Source organism: Mauremys mutica, chromosome 1 (assembly GCF_020497125.1).
Source record: "Mauremys mutica isolate MM-2020 ecotype Southern chromosome 1, ASM2049712v1, whole genome shotgun sequence".
Taxonomy (NCBI): Eukaryota; Metazoa; Chordata; order Testudines; family Geoemydidae; genus Mauremys; species Mauremys mutica.
In genome coordinates, this window is record NC_059072.1 from 198,763,051 (window position 1) to 198,789,591 (window position 26,541).

The 26,541-nt window shown below is 38.7% G+C and overlaps 1 protein-coding gene across 1 annotated transcript in view; it reads right to left on the minus strand.

The window, feature by feature from the left end:
• The window catches only part of SYNJ1 (synaptojanin 1), a 117,142-nt gene that overhangs the window by 25,748 nt on the left and 64,853 nt on the right, over positions 1-26,541 (minus strand). The window contains exons 17-25 of the mRNA XM_045002329.1: positions 26,190-26,348; positions 23,851-24,007; positions 23,337-23,454; positions 22,683-22,898; positions 17,538-17,616; positions 15,761-15,920; positions 8,005-8,217; positions 6,364-6,501; positions 5,735-5,773 (exon numbers count right to left, since the gene is read on the minus strand). Of these exons, the coding sequence (XP_044858264.1) occupies positions 5,735-5,773; positions 6,364-6,501; positions 8,005-8,217; positions 15,761-15,920; positions 17,538-17,616; positions 22,683-22,898; positions 23,337-23,454; positions 23,851-24,007; positions 26,190-26,348 (1,279 nt within the window). The remainder of the gene's footprint in view (positions 1-5,734; positions 5,774-6,363; positions 6,502-8,004; positions 8,218-15,760; positions 15,921-17,537; positions 17,617-22,682; positions 22,899-23,336; positions 23,455-23,850; positions 24,008-26,189; positions 26,349-26,541) is intronic.

The following is a 26,541-nucleotide window of genomic DNA, read 5'->3' on the forward strand; positions in this document are numbered from 1 at the left end:
TAAAAAATTTATTTTGTCCAGTGTGAAGATTACTCTCCCCATCTTTCTCTCTTCCAGTTACCAGACTGGCTGCCCCCACAATTCCTTCATTATATACTTGCCCCCAGTGTGAGCCTACTGGCACAGTAGCAGTCCCAACACTCTGGAAATAACACTGAGAGCACTGCTATCCTAGCACAGTAGCAGCAGATACAGGCAAAATTATGGAAGCGCCAGTCCCTATTCTATATTTAAGGCTGAATTGAGTTTTACACTTAAATTACAGCACTTACTCTTGAGTACTGAACGAATTTTCTGAGACTTAACAAGTAAATCTGTTAGAGTGAAAAATTTTTAAAAAGTGTTCCTTTCAGAAATTTAGAACCCTATGTTTAATTTTTTTTAAAAAAAGATTTATCTTTTTTTGCCACTTTTCTTCATTACTGAAAATTTCTTCAGTAAAGGATGCAGAATTTTGTTTTTTGTTTTAAACAGAATTCCAAAGAATTACCCATTTTCAAAATGGTTGCCATGTCCTAATGCATCCAGACAACCTTAACTCTGCCCCATAGACACACCAGAAAAAAAAAAGGGGGCAGGGGAGGGAATGGAATAGGTCTTTGAAATCGGTTTAACCTAATCTGGGAGTACAAAAACATTATGCACCGATCCTTAACTGTCTGGTTATTTCATGACATCACCACAAGGTGGCGTAAAGGTTGTGTGGGTATATAAATTGCATATCTCCATACGTTAATGTGTTTGTATTTCTTTTAAGGTAAACCTTAACTATGAATTTCCTGGTTTTAGAATATTTGTTTTTGGGATAATGACAATGTCCCTGTAACGTATTCACTCTACATTACTAGTACATACCCTCAAACTTAACTCCATCTTAACAATAGTTTTTAAACTGACAAAGACAAATTTTAGCCCTTTGTACAGTTAAACAGAAATATTCTCTATACAGAATTTGGTATTGCTAAAGGAAAAAAATATTATATAATGGTGACAAGTCACAATCATTAACTTTCTTCATATTCTGTAAGAAATTACTTAATGTGTTTGTAAATCATAAATATGTAAGGCACTACAAAATAAGCTAACTGAATCCTGAACTCCAAACAACTGAAAGCTAATTTTATTTATTACATTATTATTATAAGGTGCCCAATGACAATCACAGTTTGAATGATCAGGCAAAAGCATTATTCATTTGCAAATATCTAAAAGCTGAAGACAAAAAAAACCCTTGAGTTCTAGCCTACTCCTAATACAGATGCAAGACATAATTACACTGCGGGAAAGCTTAGAGTCCCACTAGGAGTCTTCAAAAGCATACAGCAGCACAAGGAGGAGTGCCACAGACCCTGAAGATGTAAAGTGCCTGAGATAAAAGGTGAAAAAAAAATTTATTATGGGAAAAACTATCACATAAGGTGTCTATGTTTAAAATGATGTGAAGGGTTCAACTTACATGCATACCAATACATCAATTTATAATTAAAGAGGACATGAAAGCTATCCTTAACTCGTGTCAGTGTATGTGTTGCATAGGTCTATGAACAGCATTTGATATTTATTGTATACCACGTGCTGCAACATTTTTTACAGTATGCAGTACCACCTACACCATGCATTATAAATACAGATCAGATCCAAACAGCTTACACTCTAAACAAGATGAAAGAAATAAAATGAGACACAGGACAACAGTCCAAGGAGAGGTGTCACAGGCTTGATGGAAGAAAGGAGGAATTGCTCGAAGAGATGGCTTTATGAAGGATTGGAAAGAAGATACAGAGAATGCCTATTCCAAGTGTATGCAGCAGCAAGGCAGAAGGCATGAAGCTGCGCGTGGGAAGTAGAGAAGGAACGAGTAAAGTAGAAATAATGGGATGAATGTACGGCCAGGATAGGAAATGAAAGATAGCATGACAATTTTATTTACTAGTTATATAAGAATGAAATAATAATTTGCAATGCTCATTGAGTGACACACTAGTTTTTTCACCGCTTAGGCTGAAGGTAGGATAGACAGGATTCTGTCATTGTACAGAAAAATACTTGGCAAGGACATATGATGCAAACTAACCATATAATAATATACAGAAAGTGCAACATGTATTAGCTGCTTTCTAAAATTGTAATTATTTTAACTAAAACCAGAATGGTTCATCTTAAACTACCGATTACTAAATGCTGGCAAAACTAGATTTTGACAGTTTGACTGATGCACAATAAACACACTTTCTTATGCCTATCTAAACTTGAGAAATTGAGTGAAAGGGTTTGTGTTCTACAATGTTCTAACTTAAAATATACATTTAGAGATAATTGTGAATAATAGATGTGTAAACACACACACAGAAGTTAATTGTGTGCATATATAAATTATAGCCATGTGATGAATTGCACAGCCACATGCAATTTTAATATGCCTTTAGCCACCTCCACCTGTTCAATAATCCATTGCCTCATTATTTATTCTAACATTCCAAATCCAGGAAAAGTTTCAAACAGCTGCCATTTAAAAAAAACAAAATAAATCAAACTGCCACAGAAATGTTTCCTCGTCCTCCCCACTCAAATGTATTTAATTGCTACGTACATCTATGGCTCAATACAATAAAAATACGAGTTGTTAACTTATGTACTGTGTACAACATTTATCCTGTTTTATAAGACTCACCAAAAGTCTGCAGTTTTATTTTTCTGGAACATGATTTCTTGCAAGCAGGTACATGTTAACTTTAACTCTCACTCAAGAATCTCTTGTGGAAGTAACGGGAAATTTGAAAACGAGTGACACACATAGTATGTTCATGCATATATGAATACCCAGAATTATCTTCCAATTCATCTATTTTATACCTGAAGTTCTGAAATCAAGTATATGTATACACAGCCAGCTTCATAAGAACGTAAGAATGGTCATAATGTGTCAGACCAATAGTCCAACTAGCCCAGTATCCTGTCTTCCAACAGTGGCCAGTGTCAGATGCTTCTGAAGAAATTAACAGAACAGAGCATTTATCAAGTGATCCGTGCCTGTCACTGATTCTCAACTTCTGGTAGTCAGAGGCTAGTGACACGCAGAGCATGGGGTTGCGTCCCTGACCATCCTGCCTATAAGTTCATGGAGGATAGATCCATCACGGCTAATTCTTTTCTGAAACCAGTTATATTTTCAGCTTTCACAACATTCCCTTGCAATGAGTTCCACAGGTTGAGTGTGCATTGTGTGAAGAAGTACTTCCTTTTGTTTTAAACCTGCTGCCTATTCATTTCATTGGGTGACCCCTGGTTCTTGTGTTATGTGAAGGGGTAAATAACACTTCCTTATTTGCTTTCTCCACACCATGATCTTATAGACCTCTATCATATCCCCTCTTCGTCGTCTCTTTTCTGAGTTGAACTGTTCCAGTCTTAATCTCTCCTCACACGGATAGCTCTCTGTACCTTTTCCAACTCTATCTTTTTTTTTAGATGGGGTGACCAAAACTACACACAGTATTCAAGGTTGTGGGTGTACCATGGATTTATGTAGTGGCATTATGATATTTGCTGTTTTATGATCTCTTTCCTAATGATTCCCAGCATTGTTAGCTTTTTTGACTGCTGCTGCACATTGAGCAGATGTTCTCAGAGAACTATCCAAAATTATTCCAAGATCTCTCTCTTTAGTGGTAACAGCTAATTTAGACCCCATCATTTTATATGTATAGTTGGGATTATGTTTTCCAATGTGCATTACTTTGCATTTATCGATACTGAATTTCATCTACCATTTTGTTGGCCCAGTCACGCTGGTTAGTGAGATCCCTTCGTAATTTTTCACAGTCTGCTTTGGACCTAACTATCTTGAGTAATTTTGTATCATCTGCAAACTTTGCTACCTCAATGTTTACCCATTTTTCCAGATAATTTATAAATATATTGAACAGCATTTGTCCCAATACAGAGGGAGACCCCGCTATTTACCTCTCTGCACTGTGAAAGTTGACCATTTATTCCTGCTCTTTGTTTCATATCTTTTAACCAGTTACAGATCCATGAGAGGACTTCCCTTTTTATCCCAGGATTGCTTACTTTGCTTAAGAGCCTTAGATGAGGGACCTTGTCAGAAACATTCAGAAAGTTCAAGTATACTAATTCCACTGGCTCATCTTTATCCACACGCTTTTTGACACCCTCAAAGAATTTTAATAGATTGGTGAGGCATGATTTCCATTTACAAAAGCCATGTTGACTTCCCCCCACAACATATCATATTCATTTAGGTGTCTGATATTTCTGTTCTTTACCACAGTTTCCACCAATTTACTTGGTACTGAAGTTAGGCTTATTGACATGTAACTGCCAGGATTAACTCTGGAGCTTTTTTAAAAATTGGCATTACATAAGCTATCCTCCAGTCATCTGGTACAGAGACTGATTTAAGCGACAGGTTACATACCACAGTTAGTAGCACTGCAATTTCATATTTTAGTTCCTTCAGAACTCTGGGGTGAATACCATCTGGTCCTGGTGACTTATTACTGTTTAATTTATCCATTTGTACCAAAACCTCCTCTATTGACACCTCAATCTGGGATAGTTCCCTTTTTGTTACCAAAAAAGAATGGCTCAGGTGTGGGAATCTCCCTCAATTCCTCTGCAGTGAAGACCAATGCAAAGAATTCATATAGCTTCTCCGCAAAGGCTTTGCTACCTTAAGTGCTCTTTTAGCACCTTGATCATCCAGTGGCTCCACTGACTGCTTGGCAGGCTTCCTGTGTCTGATGTATTTAAAAATATTTTGTTGTTAGTTTTTGTGTCTTTTGCTAGTTGCTCTTCAAATTCTTTTTTGGCCTGCCTAATTATCCTTTTTTTACACTTGGCTTGCAAGAGTTTATACTCCCTTCTATTTTCCTCAGTAATATCCGACTTCCAATTTTTAAAAGATTTTTTTTTTCTCTCTCTCTGCCTTTTTCAGTCTGTTATTTAGCCGTGGTGCCTTTTTTTTGGCCCTTGCACTTTTTTTTTTCTTTTATAGTTTGAGCCTCTATAACAGTATTTTTAAAAAAGTTTTCATGCAATATGCATGCATTTCACTCTTGTGACTGTTCCTTTTAATTTCCATTTAACTTTGTTTTTTATGGTAACATTTAAAAAAAATAATATAAAACTAAACGATTTTCTCTACTGATTTTTCTACTTTAAAACCACAAGAGAAGGTATTGTGGATGAACTAGTCTTAATCTGTGAAATGTTACTACCTACCTGCATGACTACCAGTTAACAACAATCCTCCTTTTTACAATGCTCCTCATGGAGAAAAACAGCTAGTCTGAAGTTAAGACAGCTTTATACTTTTAAGAACTGTGTTGTGCATATTGACTAAGTTTAAATTATGAACGTCAGGACCAGTTTTAACTGACATGATTATAGCATGTAATTAACTGTTGAACAAATATTGTCATGCTCCTTATTTACTCATCAAGTAGTAGTAGCTGCTGTCCAGAATTTACTGACCCCTAAGATTAAACTGTAATTCTAGAGAGAGGATAGAGTTTAAGGGGTCAGAAAAAAAAATATTGCTTTTTAAAGGAATTATTTTTTTAAAGTAACTGAATATATGCCACAACACATCAACTTCTGCCTTTGGGAAGCATCAGATTAAATATTCTCAGGATAAATATACGGTTATATTAATAGCCATAGAAGTTTTGCTATTTATTAGTCATGTTTGAAAACACAATTAAATTATTACCTCCAAATTCTTTTCTAGCAGGTGCAGGGCTCCTACCCCCTTATAGTATATAAGAAATGTATGTAGCATTAAAGAAAAAAGAATGAGAAAGTTACGAACATCAAGAGTCACTTTGGTTATTTGTTACATGGCTCATGTATGCTCTCTCAACATCCAGTTTCTCTTAATGCTCCACTGCTTACCACTTCCAATTTATCTAGAAATACTTTTCCCTAAAATGATTAACTTTACTATATTAAACATACATATGAAATCTGTACTTACTCATTAACATTTGAATTAAATTAGTAAAATCAAAAGATTAAGAATTAGTTTTTAAGAAACATTAAAATGCCGTAGATAATTAAAATGTTAAATACAAACATCCATAGGAAGCCGATATTCCTAACTCAAAAAAATTAGCATAACTGTGTATTAAAAAGTAATCATAAAAAGCTGTGATATGTAAACTCTAACTGAAAAATTCCATTTTTTAAAAGTAGTTAAATGGTTTAATACATTTTGTAAAGAAAAGATCAGTAAGTCAACTGGATGGATGGATGGATGGATGGATAAATAAAATCACACAGACTTAAATAAAACCGTACATCAAAAGGTTGCCCACTGTGTGGTATACATCACTGCATTACCTGATGGTGGGGGTGGTCTCTGTGGTGGAGCAGGCCGCGTAGGTGGAGCCACTGGGCGAGGGGGAGGAAGACGTTTAGGCTCTAAACTCTGAGTAGACTCTTTCTGTTGTGTAATTGGTTGAAAATCAACTGGAGAACCTGATCAAGAAAATCAGCACATATTTAATGACCTTGTTTAAAAAAAAAAAAATCAAGTAAAGATTTTCTATTGAAAAGTTTTTTGTAAAGGTTTCTGTCAATACCACCAACTGTGGATACACACACTGTGGTTGTGTTGCATTGTCATGTGGCATCGAAGTTTCTGGGAAGTAAGAATAAGAGAAATGGACTTTGGTGAGAGTGTGAATTAATTCACAGGTTGATTAGGAATGATATCTGCCAAAAAGTTTGACCATTAAGTATTTTCTGGGTACCTTAAGGATTCTTATAAACCACATTTCATCAAATACATTTCCATTCTATTTCAACCCAGGCTTTCTTTATTCGCTTATTTCCTTGGAGAAAGGGAAATTTTAAAGGCAATTTGGAGGGTGTTCTGTCAGATAAGTATAATCACTGTAAAAAAACTACTTCCCATTACAGTGACACAAACAAACTGTTTAAAAATTAATTTGTGTGGCAATGTTTTTTAAAGTGCCAAAATATCATTACAGTTCCCTATTCCCATTCTTATCACTAAGATAAAGCTGTTTAAACTGAAAGTCATATACATAAAGCTCCTTTCTCCTAGCAGTTGAAGTTAGTCATGCAACAATCTTGCCTTATATCATAATGGTACAAGTTCACTTTTCACTGAAATGAGATGTATCTAATTCTCAACATATCTTTTGGTGGCCTCAGAGTGCTACCACCAACTCTTGCTGGTGGCCGCTCTGAGAATTTTTCCTAAAATACTTAAATTAACTTTAGGAAAAACAAATAAATATGCCCGTATACATGTCCAGATCATTGTAATTTATGTATGTATGTTTTTTTGCAGACTCAATAATAAAAATAATGTACAGTTGTCTCTATTCTTTACTGGATGTAAACAGAATAGAAAAAAATAAGGTGCTTTGCATGTTTTTTTTTTTTTATGGTTGCTAGTTAGTAAGTCTGCTACTATGAAAAGTGATATTTGTTAATATCACTTTTCACAGCAAACTTACTCAGCCCTGGCATGCTGGGGGACAAATTAAGCCCTGGATGAGGAGGTGGGTAAGGAGGGATGAGGGCCAGGGGTGATGGGGTCTGGAGGAGACAGCGGGGGTTGAGGTGATGGCAGGGGGTGAGTCCAGGGATGGACTCTAAAACCCTATGGCTGGGGGACCTATGCAGGCAGCCCCGGGGGAGGAGCCGCTGCTTTGCTGTCCCACTCAATCACAGCCAGGAGGCTGTGGTCACATTTGAGAAATGCTTATCTAATCAGTGTGGTTAAAATAAATTAGGATTATATTGATACACCATGTCACAGGGTTCTTCACTGGAGGTATAAAACAGATTACTTCACTTATTCTAGTTATCTACAACCTGACCTTGAATAATATGTAAGCCTGATAAAATACCTACTAACCAGTTTAATATTTACTATATTCTTCAAGGTCAAATTGTAGGTAACTAGAATGAGATGTAGTTGTCTGATTTATGTAATATGATACATACTTTGTGAGGATATAGGTGGTCCAGGAGTTCTTGTAGGTGCTCGACTTGGTCTAACTGGAAGGGTGGGTAGCGGTCCATCTGACAATGTGGGTGATTGGCAGGGACTGGAACGAGGTGAAGAGCCTGGTGAGGTTCCAAGACCAGAACTTGTACCTGGCTGTAGATGTTGAGGAAAAATTTCTTCCACTTCAGTACTATAGTCATCAATATCACCTACAAAAACAGAAAAAAAGCATATAAAGTAAAGGGATCTACAAATGTTCGTCCCATCCACACTGACTCCAGGCATGGAAGTTATTTATTGTGAGATCTACTTTTCATAATGAAATCATCAAAATCCTATGTTTCAAAGAATTAACTAACCACTGAAAGATCCTTTCTACATGATTCTTATACGATACAACTGTTCATATGAAGAACGTAGGCATACCCAGAGCAGCTGGAAATACTCAAATTCTGTGATTACTGAAAATGCCAAGTACAAAAGGAAAATCACAGTATCTAAAAATCTTGATTTTGTATCCTTTCAGATGGCCACCAGAGAAGAACAAGTTCTGCTCATAAAACACAAAGATTTCTTCAATAGATATTTTAATTAGGTATGTACTTAAAGGACCCAGAAGCTAATTGTGAAACATATATCTAACCGGGGAATAAGTAATTCTATAGCCCAAAGGTTACTAAAAATAGGAGCCCATGTCCCAAAACAAATGAATAATTCCTACTCAGAAAAATATATCGAATGAGAAAAATCCAAGCTGGGAATGAGGAAAGCTTGCTGAGTTCTGGGAAATATTTTCACCAGATATATTAGTCATACCTCAAAGATAAGTAAAATAACTATATAGCTATGATTTTTCTTTCTGAAGATACTGGTAGATAACAGAGGTCCCTGCACTCCTTCCATCATTTAGGAGAGACTTTGGAGTGCCTTTCATGTCCCCGTGGGACATTGCAACTGGTGTCTGAGGTTTTATTTTATTTTATTTTTTTTAAGTGTGTGAATCTTTTCAATAGTATGTTCTACATGTAGTGCTTCATGCAGAGAACTCATACCAGTACTAGGAGATCTGCACTTGCTCTTCATTAATTTCTGGGTGGAATTTATGATGGTATTTTTAATCAATAAAAGCTGTAAATGGTTTGGGTACAGTACCACGTGTGATACTACCTCAACTGCAATCTGCCAAGTTGCTTAAATCAACAGTTAACTAGTTTTAAAGGAGGAAACACCAGACAGAGCATTCTCAGCCAGAAGTTCTTGACCCCATTACCTCCTTGGTTTGACAAGACCTGGATTTTTAAAAAATCTTTATAAACTTGCTTTAAGGCTCATCTATCCTTTCAGATGTTTCATAGAAGGATGGGTGAGAGATTCTGAGGTAGTTGTGGGGAATTATTATTTATGGTGTTTTTCCTGTTAAAGGGACTATGTTATGTTAAATGAAGTGTAATTTGATATGACCTTGGAAAGTAAAATCTTCTGTATTGAGGATTGATAAATCTTTTATCTGATCATTTTCTTTCTGCTAGTAGCACCTCGCACAATTCTGATACATATGGATTATTCCCCGCCTGTTTTCAGAGGCAGTTCCAACCTGCAGCACAATCTATGCTGGCCACACCCCCTTCCCCATGAAGTCACCACAGATCTTGTGGAGTGTGCCTTGATTCCATCTGGAACAAGAGCACTTGATCCATCTGGCCAGGGATAGTTTGGATATACTCTGAGTCCTTAGCACTTTGGATGAAAACAGATGAACAAGGAGCCCAATATTCTTGTCAATTCTGTGTACTTGAGATACATCTTCAGTGCTCTTCAAACAGCCAAAGTATGCCACAGCTCTTCTGTGGGGATCTTTGGCTTCGGACGTAACAATGGGATGATGATCTCCTGTGAGGCAGGCTATATTAATGTAGATGGAATAAATGGGCCCAAAGGAGTCAACGGTGTTTACACAACCCAATCACTGTCCACCATTAAACAAACAGTTTTAAACAAAATTAATCCTTTGAACATTTTATCAAAGCTATAGGAAAGGAGGAAAACCAGTTAAAGCATTTAACTGAATTGGAACCAGTATGTGATGTTGCATTTGTTCCAGTGAATGGTTCCATACTTTCAAGAGAAAGGCCTGGAGACACCTGACATGAGACCTTGCCCATGTTGTGAATCTTACACATGAGACCAGAAGGCCCATTAATTAGAGAGATTGAGCTATGGCTGGCCTTGTGCACTTTACTAACATGACTATCAGGTTCCAGTTTTCCTGGAATCTGTCCAGTGATCTCTGCTACAAAACGTCTATTTTCACTCCCAGTGAAGTATCAGGGGGTAGCCATATTAGTCTGTATCCACAAAAACAACGAGTCCGGTGGCACCTTAAAGACTAACAGATTTATTTGGGCATAAGCTTTCATGGGTAAAAAACCTCACTTCTTCAGATGCATGGAGACTATCCTTGTGGAAAGAATCAAGGAATTTTCCTAGTGTTTGCCATGAAACAATGTGTATGAAGCAGATCCAGTGTATCTGATCAAGATATCACCCAGAAGGAACATAGGTTGAGTGCCCTAAGACCTGAATCTAGCTATTATCACCACTAGCATCTGGTGAAGACCCTGAGGGCCGATGACAGGCTGAATGGTAGTGTTTGGTACTGGTAACGGGCTGTGCAAATCTCACTAGTCTAAGGTCGTGTGGCCCTACAGGGGATGTGCAGCTAGGCATCTACTAGTTCCACAGAAGCAAGGAAGTCCCCTTGGGACAAGAATACTACTGCTGAAGCTAGGGTCTCCATTTGGAATCTTGTTTTCTTCATCCATTGTTGTGATCCAGGATGGCTCTGACCTCCATTTCCCACTACCCCGGTACATTTCTGGATAATGAAAATTTGGAGTATAGACCTAGGAACCTTTCTTTTGAGGGAACAATTTCTATAGCTTTTATGTCCAGAAGATGCAAGATTTGACATAATACTAACTCAGGTTTGATGGGGTCATTCAAGATGGATTGGATAAAACAGGGATGGGGTAGGGCTTTAGTTCAAGGAAGTATCCGCAACTCACTACTTCTCTCACCCACTGATCCGTGGTGGTAAATTCTGCCTCCTAGATTTAGATCTGGATGGAGACACATTTGGCTCATCACAATGGACTCTTTGAGGTGATGAAACCACCTCTAGATTTGCCACCTGACCCCTGGTTCCAAGGTTCTCCCAATGGCCTGTTGTCTTTCCTCTGGTACTTTTGTGAGCACTGTTTGGGGAAGGGAAGGACTGTTCATTTGGCAATGCTTTCTGCCACCATCTTATCTAATTCTTCTCCAAAGAGGAGAGAACCCGTGAATTTAGATGACCACAGAATTTCTTTGGAGTGTGCTTGAACCTTCCAGAGCTGATGCCAGGTCTGGTGTGTGGATGCTGACCTGGATGCCGTGGCTCACTGCATCCATTTTGGTCTGTGGCACAAAGGCTTTTGCTAGATAAGTTTTTTAAACGTAGACTGGAAGTCAAGATGGTCTCTGCCCTTCTTGGCCTTATCATCCAGCCAGGAGATTATGGCTCTTGCAAAGCATATAGCACACTGTAAGGGTGGCCAACAAAGCTCAAAGTCCCTTCCAAGGATAGCTTTCACCTTTCTATCGGTGGGTCTTTGGGAAAGAAATCCCCTTCAGATGGGATTACTTTTTTTTTTTTTTGCGCTATAGATCCCACTGCAGCATCAACCTTTGGTATGTCTGAGACACTTTTTGTTCTTGCAACTTATAATTATGCTTGTCAGGGTTTTCCCATTCCTCTCTGATGACATCCTCAAAGGATCGGTGCTGTGAGATTCCCCACTCAGGCAAAGATTTGGAAGGCAAGTCTTTGTCATTAGGTTTGTCCTCTATCACCTGCACCAGCTGGGTATGTATTGCTGATGCACCTTTTTGCAGATGGTTTCAAACATCTCAGGGGAAAAGGCAAAACAAAATATTTGCTGCATTTTTTCCAGACCTGGCTCAGAACATAAATCTCGGAACTCCCTTTCCTCAGTAGAGGTGGGAGTGTCTGAGGACAAAAGCTTCTCAGGTTTCTTATACATTTTCATTCTCTCTTTTTGGATTTTTTGGCCCACTTTGTAAGTGTTGCCCCCTAGCTGTGACCAAGGCATGGTCTTTTGTGGCTCACTTTATGCAGCACCCTGAGCCCTCTGGATATGGCCCCCTCAATGCCCCAGGACTTACAGGTTGACTTGGCTGGCTGAGGTCCACCTTGTCCTTGGAGTCTCTCCTTTCTCTGTTCTACATCTCTGGATCAGACTTTTCTGTGGTGAAGTCATGGCTTCTTGGGGTAGGGGGGAGACCCAACATGCCTGTCTAACTCAGCGTAGGGTGACCAGACAGCAAGTGTGAAAAAATGGGACGGCGGGGGGAGGGGGGAAATAGGAGCCTATATAAGAAAAAGACCCAAAAATCGGGACTGCCCCTATAAAATCAGGACATCTGGTCACCCTAACTCAGCGCCCCAAACCCTAGCAACAAGAGGACTGGCTGGCTTAGAACAGGCGGGGCATAATTCGCCCTCCAAAGAACCTGTAAAAGCTGCCTTCCATATAGAATACTATGATTTAGCCTGGTGTTTGCAAGGTAGCCCTGTCACACAGGGTGTGGGTGGGATTCTGGCAGAGGGGCGCTGCAGTGCTGGATTCCGGTAGCTGAGGCAACCCCACTGCTCTATACCCGATCCAAGAGAGGAAAAGAAAAGAGAAAAGTTGCTCATTCTGCTCCAAAAAACAAAAACCAAATAAAAAACAATGCTGTCAAAGAAAAGTCAGGAGCAAAGTGAACTGCCACTTAATGGCTGCCACGGAGGCAGAGTATCTGGCAGCAAGCCGGAGAAGGGAGCATGGCCAGCACAAGGTGTGCTGCAGCTCTGAACTATCTCTAGAAACTGCCAACGAAGGCAATAGCCCATATTTATCAGAACTGTTGGAGACACTGGGCTGCAGAAATGTATTCTTCTTTGTATTAATACTTAAATAATACCCCCCCACACCCTCCCATTTCTCCAGTGTCTAAACTCTGTGGGCCAAGCAACTGAATAGACCTTTGTTCAGGAAACCAGTAATGAGATAAATCCACAAAGACAGTAGAATCTATTAAACTACTTCAAAGGTCTGGAAAGAAAAAATACTGTATTGAAATTGAGAGTCTAAAAAACGAACAGATCAATTAATGAAAGAAAAATGGAGATCAACTCAGTTCTACTGTTCAAAACTCATCCAATTCTCTGGTAAAATCTCTTCATTGACCATCATAAACAAAAAGCTGTACACCTCTACCCTGATATAACGCTGTCCTTCGGGGGCGGGGGGGGGGGGGTCAAAAAAATCTTACTGTGATACAGGTGAAACCGCGTTATGTCGAACTTGCTTTGATCCGTCAGAGTGCATAGCCCCACCCCCCCAGAGCGCTGCTTTACCACGTTATAGCCGAATTTGTGTTATATCGGGTCGCGTTATATCAGGGTAGAGGTTTATTAACAACTTTGAGTTGTCAAATAAACAAACTGCAGCCAGAGTATACAACTCACAGTCAGTTAGGGAATATGAATACAGATAATGAAATCGTGTGTTTGGCTCTTTTTGACATACTCAACTTCTTCGGACAGTATAGGAAGGTCTGGTATAATCTGGAAGTCTTCTACTTTCCCTCTAGCACATTAAAAAATTGCCAATCCTGCTTGACCAATTCTCTTTCTTGTAGCTTGAGTGAAACCTCATGAAGTCTTCCTCTCCAGTACAGTACTTTCTTAGCCATAACAAATCTTTTCCTCAGCTACCACAATGTGCTCACTGCAACTTAATGCAGTGGATTGTTGTCTGGACAGCAGGAAAGCAAGCCTTGGGCTCCTTTAAATGTCCCTACTGCATTTGGGTTATGAGGGAGGGGAACGTGAACAGACTAACCTGAGCAGCATCAAGGGGAGAACTGGAAATGGCCGAACCTGATGGGGGCACTGACCCACCATATGGACTGGGGGAAGGGAGAGGTATTTATACCCTATGTATTCTGGAAGGAATTCACGCTTTCTCCTCAGACACTGATCTGCACCACTCACCCTCCCACCCATCTGAACAGAGCAGGACCTGGTTTCAGACTGGCTGCGGACTTGTGCTAGTTCACCGTTTTTCTTTTTGGGGCTAGAAAGGCATTCTTCCCTCCCTCCCCCCAATCACTAGATTGGTGAATTTGTGGTGGGTTTTTGACTTTCTAGGGAGTCAGGTCAAGGACCTGGTGAAGTAGGTAAAGAGATTAAGTCAAGATGTCACAATTTCATAGGCAGTAGGTGTGGCAGGTAGCCAGAGCAGGTGCTTATTATTATTCGCAGACATGTTAAGTGAATAAAGTTGTGGCTTAATTAAACCACATCCACTGCATCTTGTCTTTCTTCCAGAGACAATGTGAAGATTAGCAATACTGTACCTATTTTCAAATATATCTACTCTCTGAGCCAGATAACCAGAGGAGGAATCCTATTTTATCAGTAACACATACGTCTATATTCTTCATTTGGCTGGTTATTAGATCCCTTTCTTCCCCCAATTAAAAAAAGACCATTCTGTAAACTATCAAACCTCTTATGGAGGATGCTGATAATGGGGGTAACTGCTATTTTAAAATCAAAGGAACCTAATTTCCTTCCATCAGTAAGAGCCAACATTTTTTCCTCTTTTGACCCAGGTATAAAATCAGCCACTTTACATACCTAAATTCACTCTGGTCATTTTATCTGGTATTTTCAAAGTGGATTAAGAGAGTTAAGTGCCACACTAATTGCCTTTCAATAGGAGTTGGAAGCCTAATTTCATTAAAACTAGAGCAGCCAAGCAATTACAAAAATTAATTGCGATTAATTGCATAGTTAAACAATAACAGAATATGAAGATTTAGCATATCTGGCACATAAATACCTTGCAACGCCAGCTACAAAAGTGCCACGTGAACGCCTGTTCTCACTTTCAGGTGACATTGTAAGTAAGAAGCAGGCAGCAGTATCTCCCGTAAATGTAAACAAACTTGTTTGTCTTAGCGATTGGCTGAACAAGAAGTAGGATTGAGTGGACTTGTAGGCTCTAAAGTTTTACATTGTTTTGTTTTTGAATGCAGTTATGTAACAAAAAAAAAATCTATAGTACTTGTATGAGGTGAATTGAAAAATACTATTTCTTTTGTTTATCATTTTTACGGTGCAAATATTTGTAATAAAAATAATATAAAGTGAGCACTCTGCACTTTGTATTGTGTGTTGTAATAGAAATCAATATATTTGAAAAATGTAGAAAAGAAACCCAAAAATATTTAATAAATTTCAATTGGTATTCTATTGTTTAACACTGCGATTAATCATGAGTAATTTTTTAATCTCAATTAATTTTTTGGCGTTAATCACGTGAGTTAACAGCCCTAATTAAAATCCTTTGAAAACCTCATATTTTATTCCCAGTGCCTCCTATACCTCTGAACAATACCCAGCAAATCTAGAAAAAAAATGGTGGCAAATTAATCAAAGCCACTAGCACAGATAGAGTGCAAACTGAAACCAAAACTAACATTGCTCTGCAAGCCACGCATATGTTGCTGGAGAGTCTCTGATTTTTAAACTGATCACCTTTGGACTGTTTGGCATGAAGTTAAAATAAATCTATACATCTCTTAAACAATTTAAGTAATATATCTAGGATGGAAAGAAGCTAATTTGATCCAACAGACCTTCCATATCATAGTCTGCAGAAACCTCAGCATCTTCACAAAGCAAAGTGGAGCTGGTGGATGAAGGCAATCCAACCATCTTCTCTAGATTCATCTCCTCTTCCAAACTTCTGATCCAGTCTGAGTTTTTCAAGTTAATGTTTATGATCCTTCCTAAAAGCTGAATTTCCACATGATAAAAAAGACAAACTCCAAGTACAAAAATTTACAACTAAGCACTAAAATCAGGGATCTAAAGATATACAAAAAGCACATTCTGCTATACAGAATATTATGAACAAGGCTCTATGTTTTTCAGGATTTCTGTGGCAAAACAATGATTTTATGAAAAGCCATGATCTTTTTCATTCTAATCTTCCTACTATACAGCAAGCGTGTTCCAAAAGTTTTAAGCCATTTGTTTCTTTTTTGACATTTTGACATCTTCACTTGCTTTTTAACTATTAATTACAACTATTTAATACTTTTGTAATAAAAAAATTAAAATATGGCTTTTGCATTCTTTACTCTGACAAAAGCATTATTTCCTCTTTTTTTGTCATGACAGTCAGCCTTAATTATGAGCTAAGCAAATCGTGACAATTCTGTAATATGGACTAATACAATGCAATCTGACCCATGAATTGAACTCCTACTCCCTGTGTAGAGCCTCAGTGACTTCCAAGTTGTAAGAGTCTACCTGTGAGGATAAGATTACAAGATCAAAAAGTCTTATTAGGGATCTAGCCAATTCCAAACCTGAATAGAAGTTACTATGTACCACAGGTGAAATCCTGGTCACAGTGAAATCAATGGCAAAATTCCCAACAACTTTAATAGGGTCAGGATTGCACCACAGGAGCAGGGATGCTGGAACAATTTGTATAGTGGAGGTGCTGAGAGCCATTGAACCAAACTGTAAACCCTGTATATAATGGAAACCACTTCAAGCCCAGGGGTGCTGCAGCACCCCCCGCAAACTCCTAGTTCTAGCACCTATGCACAGGAGTGCTAAATTTTGGATTAATAATATACTCTACCATAGAAATTAGAGCCTAGTCACACTGTAGTCTCAGAATTCTTACATTTGTTTTTTAAGCAAATAAAAGTATCATAAACCAGTAAAAAAAAACACCTCATTTTTTTTGCATCCTTAGAACTATAAAAAACTGAACTGATTTGCAAAAAAATAAATATCAATAGAAGTGAAGATCTCATAGATTTTAAGGCCAGAGGGATAATTATGATCATCTAGTCTGATCTCCTCCGTAACACAAGCCAAAGAACCTCATCCATTTGGCCTAGGATCTACTTAGATATAGGCACTTTTACAACTGGTATAGCAGCTTAAATTACTAAACACGGGTGACAATGACTTCAAATGAGTTCTCCTGCTTCTGCTAGGACTAAATATGGCCCCATATTTACACTAAGGTTCCAGTTCCTAAGAAGAACCTAAAGCGGGGCTTAAGTTCATATCTATTAAGCAAAGCATAATGTATGTACTTGAATCCCATAAAAGTAAATGGGATTGAAGTGCATAAATGCTTGGCAGAAGTTGCAGATTAACAAGTTGTTCTCCTGCTAATGCTGCTTATTTGCAAAATGCAGTTTACCATACTTAAATTGCTGAGTGATAATGAAATAAAATTCAAAAGAAGAGAGTATATGTTACAAATCTATATGCCGAGTGTTAGTCTGCTAAGAAACATTTATCTAGAAAACCTGAAAACCACACAGTGCTTAACGAATTACAAATTTAGCATACTACAGATAATTTCAGTAATTTGTACTTTACCTCAGTACCATTCAGGTCCAGAGCGCTCAAAGCGGAGCTTCCTTCCAAAAATGTTACCCACATTTTGTCTTCTACAAACCTTCAAAGTACATTGACAAATAATGATGAAATGACAAAATATGATTGAACTACTTTGTCATCATCTATTAACTATCGTATCTTATAAACCTTTGTAAATGAAGCAATAAAAAAAATTAAGGCAAAAATAAATTAAATTTTTCCATTTTAAAAATAAGCCTATTTATTTGGTTCATAATTTCCATAATCTGTCATTATTTTAAACCAGAAGACAAAAGACAGTACAAATGAAAATCATACAGTACAATTGTTATTGCCCTCTTAGGAAACACTGCAGTGGCACATTATTAGGTATCTGCCTAAAGTACTCAAAGTTAAATCATATTGTGGCATATGTCAAATCGTATTATCTGTCTGTATGAGTACAGTATATTACATGCAATTTTCTTTGCTTTATTTTTATTTATATATATAAAGTTTGGTTTTACTATCTACTCATCATCAAAGCCTTTTCCTTACATATATTTTGGGCTTTATGTCATATAAGAACAAATAAGACCCTATAAAAAAAGAAGGAAAGGCATAAGCGCTTGAACCTGCAAGGTGTTGAATTCCTTTCACTCCTCCTACTGGATTAATGGAAGGGCTCTCAGCACCTTGCAGGATCTGACTACAGCTCTGGTCCTACAAGCTACTCCACATGATTTCAACGGGGACTAGGGTGACCAGGTGTCTGGTTTTCAATCGGAACACCCAGTCTCAAAGGGATCCTGGTGGCTTCCATCAGCACTGCTGACCAGGCCGTTGACTGTCTGGTTGATGACGCCGCGCAGTGGGGCTGGCAGGCTCCCTCATAGCCTTCGCGCCATGCCGCTCCCAGGAAGCAGCTGCCATGTCCGCCCTCTGCCTCCTACCCGTAGGGGCAGCCAGGGGGACTCCACACACTGCCCCTACCCCAAACTGCCCCTGCATCTCCCACTGGCCAATGGGAGCTGCGGGGGCGGCGCCTGTGGACAGGGCAGTGCGCAAAGCCGCCTGGCCACGCCTCCCAATAGGAGCTGGAGGGGAGACATGGCGGCTGCTTCCCAGGAGCCGTGCGGTGAGGAGGCTGCTTTCTGGAAGCTGCTTGAGGTAAGCGCCGCCCAGAGCCTGCACCCTGACCCCCTCCCAGGCCCAGTCCTGATCCCCCTCCTACCCTTCGAACCCCTCGGTCCCTGTCCAGAGCACCCTCCTACACACCCCAATCCCTTCATCCCCAGCCCCACCCCAGGGTCTGCACCCCCAGCCAGAGTCCTCACACTCTAACCCCATGCCCCAGCCTAGAGCCCCCCCCTGCACTCCAAACCCCTCATCCCCTTGGCCCCACCCCAGAGCCTGCACCCTCAGCTGAAGACCTCACCCCCTCTCACATCCCAATCCACTGCCTGGAGCCCCCTTCCTCAGTCTGGACTCCTCATTTCTGGCCCCACTCCGGAGCCCGCACCCCAGCCCCCTGAGCCAGCCTGGTAAAAATGAGTGAGTGAGTGAGAGTGGGGAGAGCGAGTGATGAGGGGATGGAGTGAGCGGGGGGTGGGACCTTGGAGGAGGGGCAGGGCTGGAGGAGGGGCAGGGTGTTCGATTTTGTGAGTAGAAATGTAGCAACCCTAACGGGGACACCATCCTAGCCCTAGGACTCAGCTCACTCCACTGAATCCTTTTAACATCCTTCTCCCACCTCACCCTACAAGGAGAACAGAGGTGCCAAAGCAGGTACTGGCATTTGAAGGCCACAAGGTCTTCCCCTATCCCAAGGGCACAAGGCCCATCAGCAAAATCCCAAAAGTAAAAATAAGTTGGAATGATCCCTTTTAGCCTTGAATTACACTGGAATCCAGCTGAAAAGCTGTGATGAACTGACATCCCTACCACATATTACTAAAACAACTTAACTGTGCTTCCACGATGCTGTAAGGAAGGTGAATAAACTCACAAGGCCTCTGCCGATTTGGCCCCAATGAGAAGAAAAAATTCTTCCTGAACCCCAAAATGGGAAGACCCACAGCACTTGCAGAACACAGTTCCAAAACTACAGTTACGGGGAGTGGAGGTGGGGCTGCTAAAACAGCAAGAAGAGGCTCCACATGGCCTAGGGCTAGGGTTTAAATTAATGAAAGTGAAAAGAGGTGTCATCCCTGCATTTTCCCATACCCCCCACCAACATATGTTCTCTTCCCCCCACCCTTCTATTGGGGCTTTCCCAATCACCACCATTCCCATCAAGTTTTCCACCTGTTGAGGCAGGTGGGTGGTAGGTAGGGCTGCTGATTCTGATAAGATCAAGCTTGGGGGGAAAAAAAAGTGTACCTTTGTCACCTTGTACTTTTGGTAGTGCATTAGGTTACTATTGGTCAACCCTTATAACTAAGCCAGAAAATGTGTGTAGGGCCTGGGGGGTGGTGTGTGTGTACTATATTTAATATTAATTGGGGAATCTCCTCACCACATTTCAATATACTTTCTTCAATATTTCCATGTACCATTATTGTATGAGTGAGATTTACCCCCACCCTTTCCTAAGAACTAAGCAGAAGAAACAATACTGGCCCCACTGAGGTTAAGGACAAAACTCATTGGGGCCAGAATTTTGCCCCAGACTTTCACTATATAAAGCCCTGATCCAGGTTCATCTGTGCAAGCAGAATCTTACACCTGGCTGCAGGGTGGATTGATTTAAATCAAAGCAATTTAAATCACTCTTAATCATGATTTCAATTAGCAAGCAGGAGACTGATTTAAATAATTAGTTTTAATCATGCTTTGCATTGGTACTTTAAATCTTTCTTTAGGAAATTAACTATTCTCATTGGTTGGCAATCATTAAAACAAGTTGTTTTGCAACAAAATATTGCCTTTACACTAAGTTTGGTATACATATATTAATTTAAGCAGTTGTATAGCTTAACAATTCGCATTCTTAATTTTTACTTTTTTATATTTTTAGAAAATGGTGAATTATGGATTTCTTTAATAGATTATTAATTTTTACTTGATTTGTTATAAGCTGTTTGGATGTAAATTAGAATTTAATTAAAAATTCATAAAAATGGCCTTTTAAAACTATTTTTTAACTAGTTAAATAAAATTGTCGTAAATGTGGTGGAAGAAAAAAGAAGTTCTGCATTTTTGTATTTAAAACTTAATTGATTTATTAAACAAAGGAATCTGTAGGTAGTGAATTGAACTGATTGCTTCTAGTCATCTTCAAGATTTTAATGCTAGTAGATCTCATTCTCATGTCTATTTATTCATAGATTGGAAAAAGAAAACAAGCTTTCCTGCTTTTTTCAACTCCTAATTTTCTCAATTTTCAGTGAACTAGACATTGAACTGTACTAGCTGAATAAACTGAAATGAAGACAATCTCTTTGTACTTGCAGAAGAGGCTACTGGTGTAAAAAATAATCTAAACTCTTGGTTCCAGATGCTTATCCAATGACTTCCACCAGTTCAGTGGCTTGACTTGCTTTAAAACTTGGGCAACAAACACATTCTGCTTAATATTTTAAATTAATTTAAATTATTTTAATAGATTATAGTAAATTGGTCTTAACATAGGTTTTCATAATTTCAGATTTATTTAATGGTTTATTTTGAAAAAGAAAAATGTATGTAAATAAAATATCTATTAAAATTAAAACAATCATGTATTTTTATCCACCCTGGGGTAGGCTGAAGAATTTATTCTGAGTAATGGGTTATATGGTAGGTGCTGCTCTAGAGCCACTTAAATTTTCTGGTATGTGAAAGTATGGGTGACAGGGTGGGTAGCAACCCTTCCCAGAGTTGAGATTAATAAAGTTGCAGCCTCCTGCTTAAAATCCATCCGTGTCTGTCCTCATTCACTGATGTATTCAGATCAATATATACATGGTAAGGCTACAAAAGGAAATGACCATAAGACTAGGTTATGTGAGCTTCATGAATTTCCCTTTTCAGCTGTCTCCATTGATAAAGCATTACTGCTAAGCTGGACAGCTTCTTTGGCTACTGATAAATTGGTTGCCACCAAAGATGCATCCAGGTTGCCAATAGATAACTGAGCAGGGAACATGATAAATCCACCCTCCACCAGTGGGTAGTGGATGGAAGCAAAAAGGAGGAAGCAAAACAGAAGACAAGAGAAGAGTCAGAAATAGGGACTCCTCTAGATCTTTTAAGTCTCACTTCCCTGCCAACAACCATAATTTTGGTTTCCTTCTTCACTTCAGGTTTGTGTCAAGATGCCACTTGAAGTCAAACTGACCTGTTTGAGTACTCATTATTTAACAAGATTAAAATTGCAAACTGACTTTTTTCTGCTCTGTATCTTCTATTTCCCCTTATATTCAGTTTCGTAAGAATTGATGTTTTTATCATCTGACACCTGTCCCAGAGACTACAGATGAACTCGTTGCTTATCAGTTTTCACCACATTTGTCCCCAGTGTCAAATTAGTGACTTTTGCTAGATCCTATTTTAAAATTGGATCTTTTCAACCCTTTGAACACTGAAGGTGAATGGAACTGTTCTTAGCATAATGCAATAAAATCACCACAAATCTCTATTCCTTCTTCCATGCCACTCAGCACGAGCTCTTTTCTCCTTTCTTAGGTCATTCTATGCACACCAATGTCCCCATCTATTTCCCCTTGGCTGCTGGGAAGTTTTCCTGCACAGAGCCTATCTCGGTGCATATTTAAATTCCACTCCCAAGTCATGATATGGCCCACCCTCCACTGGCCAGATACCAAATTAGTTTCCATGGGAACTGCAACTGGGAATTAGTTTCCAAAAGGTTACTATTTTGAAATTAAGCTTAAGGGAGGGGTAGAAATAGAACCCACCATCAATTTTTTGCTTTACAATTTTTTTCATCTCTTTTGGATGGAGAATGGAATAAGGCTCTTTATGTAAACCCCCCCCCCCCATATTGATTGCTCTCATCACTGGCCACAATTTAAACAGATTGAATTTAGACATTTTCTCAATTCTAACAATGAAGTAAATAAGAACACAAATGCATCCTAAGAAAGTCAATTCAGAAAGTTGATAAGAAAGTTGATAAATAATAAAGAGTATTGTTTAAATAGTAAATAGAAGTGTTCTAACCTTATAAGTATAACTTCACCATAGGCTGCAAACTTCTGAAGAAGTTCATCAATCAAGTTATCATCAAAATAGTTTTCTTCTGGTGAAGAGCTTTGGATGGAGACCATTACAGTACCATCAGGTGGTCCCTGCACAGCAATCACCTCCTTATAAATTTTCTGTCTCTCTTCTGCCTCAACTTCAAATATATCTATGTCAATCAATGCAACAACAGGCCTTAAAGAAATATACATACATATATATGAAAAGTTAGAAAACATCAGAGTGCCTGAGGAACACAATAATAAAGCAAAAGCATTATATTTTAGATCAGGGGTCAGCAACCTTTCAGAAGTGGTGTGCTGAGTTTTCGTTTATTCACTCTAATTTAAGGTTTTGGATGCCAATAATACATTTTAACGTTTTTAGAAGGTCTCTTTCTATAAGTCTATAATATATAACTAAACTATTGTTGTATGTAAAGTAAATAAGGTTTTTTAAATGTTTAAGAAGCTTCATTTAAAATTAAATTAAAATGCAGAGCCCCCCAGACTGGTGGCCAGGACCCGGGCAGTGTGAGTGCCACTGAAAATCAGCTTGCGAGCAGCCTTCAGCACGCAGGTTGCCTACCCGTTTTAGATGGTTAAAGAGTGAAACAGAAAGTAAAGTTTAAACCTATGATCAGATGTTTTCAGCTCTGCTCTTCCATAGTGCAACAAAGTACCAGGATTCCATGTGTAAAGGATATTACTCTCATCCTGAAAACTAGCATTCAGAAGATCCAGGTCTTCAGCTATATTAAGCATAAAAGAAAACAAAAAACAAGAGTGACTGCACAGACCGGCTAAAAAAAAAAAAAAATCTAGATATTAAACCAAACTGAAAACAGGATGGGGAAAATTGTAGGCTCGTTTACTTTACACAAATGCCAGTAACTGATATTCAACTCTGGCTACTGCCATGAAACGTTACAACATTGCACCCAAAAAACAAAGGCAGCATATAAAGAAGAACAAGGGCGATATATACTTCCTTGTTGAAATGATCTAACAAAATGAACAATTACTTTTTTCTGGTATGAATTCAGTAGTAATCCTGAAACATTTTAGGAATTATGAATACTGCCAGAAAGCTACTCTAAGTAATTTAAATTGATACTGAATTAAAAACTTATGTAAAACTCTCAAACCTGATCGGTCAAATGGCCATTTTCTTCTTCTCCAAAGAATACGATCTGTCCATGCTGGCGTGCGACATTTTTCACTCGTGTCATAGTCATCAGAAAACAAGTCATATTTGTATGTAGGTGCAAAAGTTATCTTTCCCTCTAAAAATCCCCTAAAGATCTGCATAAACAAAGACATTTTTAGTTATATTAAAAGACAAAGATAGGAAATCATTGTGGAAAACTTCCTGAAACTAATAAAAAATTCTGTCTTCCTTCAGTGGTAGGAAAAGACTGAGCCCAAGCACATCTCTCAGAAGAATGTGACTCCATCTTCATAGTCTAACTTTTGAATGCATCCTGCATCAGCCATTGTCTAAGAACTTGTCTATATGGCACAGCAAAGCATACCAGAGGGGTGTGATTCGTAAAGCCACTAATGTGCTGCGCTCTGACCACATAGACTGTGCTGGCACTGTCTAAAAAGGTATGTAGTTCACATTAATGTAGTCCTGTATGAAACTACCTCAGCGTGAACTAGGTACCTTTTAGAGTGCGCCAGCAGGGTCGATATGAGACAATTAGAACGCAACATGCTAGCACATTCTACAAATCACATCCTTGTGGTGCACTTTGCTGGCGCTGTGTGAACAAATACTAGGACTAGATACTCAGCTACATAGATTGGTCTATCCCACCCTAGTAACATCTATATTTCTAAGCAGACATGTTTACACCAGAGGTGCTTGCCTGGACAGAAGATGCTTCCCATCAATGTCTCCCAACAAGTTACCAAAAACAAAAAGTGTCTTAAGGGAAGAGACACAGAAGAGCAGAAGTACAGTAAGTACAAAAGATAATACTGTTGTATTATTGATCAATGCACAAAAATATGAGAAAAGGAAAATTCTGAGAATTCTGTGAAATCTGTCAAGAGTGCCTATAGAATTTAGGAGCATAGGTCCTATTAAACATCACTAAATCCCTTAGGCACTTTTGAAATTCTCCCCAATAACAAGACAGACCAATTAGTCTGCTTCCTTAAAAGGCAAAGACGCCTTCTCACTGGTGAAACGTATGCTACATAAGCAAGAACTCTGAGTCAACTGCTACTTTGAACTTGGTTTTGCGTTTGGCAGTCTCAATAAAATTAAAGGAACCCTGAGATATGAATCTAACTTTGATCCTCTAGCCAAAGGCTGACCTCATAAAAATACAGTATTTGCCTGATTTTCTTGTTTTAAAGGAACACAATCAGGGCCGGAGGGTTCGGGCCCCGGTAAAAAAAATTTTTTGGCCCCCCCCAGCAAGGGCGGACCGGCTAAACAGGGCTGACAAAGCTGGGCCCCGGGCCCCCTTCCGGACTGCCGGCCCCAGTAATTTGTACCAGCTCCCCCCCCCACCCCCCCACGTCGGCCCTGGACACAATCAACTTCAAATCTAGTTAATTAAAAAAAACAAACCTAATTTAAAATAGTTTCTGCTACTTTGCTCACCTCTGAATTTCCCTGACAATTTTTGTTTTTATAATATTCCTTTATAAAATGTTTCTCTCTCCACTGTTGCTGTGTGAAAGACCTACACACATAAGGGAAAGTTAACTCCGGTAAAGGAGACACTACCTATAAATAAAGTGTTGCCAAGCGCAGAAAATAAACTAAAGAGAAATAGAAAAAATATTTGTCTCTAATGTTTCAACTAAAGTATGTGTTGATACTTTAACAACTAGGATAAAACACTTTCACACAGAGGTATGATTTTTACATTGCCAGTGTCCCTTTAACTATGGCATGCTAAAAAAAGTTGATGTCAGAAGCCTTGCTACAATAAACCCCCTAAAATCTTTTTGTTCCTAAATTCCATAATTTATTTGAAGCTGCTATCAGTTGTCTATTTGCTCACTACTAAGTAGTTGATAGCAAATATATTCATTCTATTAACATAATTTGAATGCGACAAGTGGTGTTACCAAAAAAAGACCCCAAAAAAATATAAAAAAAATCCAGTGCTGTGACAACTGCATTTGATAACCTTTACTGTTTTCTCTTTAATATGCTCCAAACGCTATTCACAGGATGACAATGCAGTTCCTCTTTTATAAGGGACATCAAAAAATCTCATCCTCAAAGCTAGTCACTGTAGTTACACTACTAACAATTTCTTCAGAGCAACTGATACAAGCATCCTACTGACTGTTTTTCCACTCCACCCTATTCCAGACTGGTGATTGGACAAAAGTGACAAGCTAACAATGCAATGCAGAAACAATCTTGCACAAGCACCCCCCTCGTGAAGTGGCTTTAGTAAAAGTTCCAGTATGAAAAATAAAAGTCTCTTAAATGCAACATTTTCTGAAGAGTTACCTGTCCAGCATTTTTCTGGTTGACAAGTTGATCTCCTGCAATAAGGGAATCCCAATTCTGCTGGCGAATTAACTCTTTCACTTCCTCATTAGGAAGATCTATACGATAATTAAAATCGCCGCACCAAAATATATAGTCATGGGAAAAGAGGAGCCTTCCCTGAAAAATAAATACACATGTTGAAATTAAAAACAATCTGGTGACAGAAATCTACATCTAGATGCGTGAGTTATACTTCATGAGCCTTTTCAATCTTAAAAATCAATGTAATTTCTATCTGCATATGTGTTTTCTGGTGGGATCGGAATACATATTTGTGGATACTGATCCACAATTTCTATCTGCATATGTG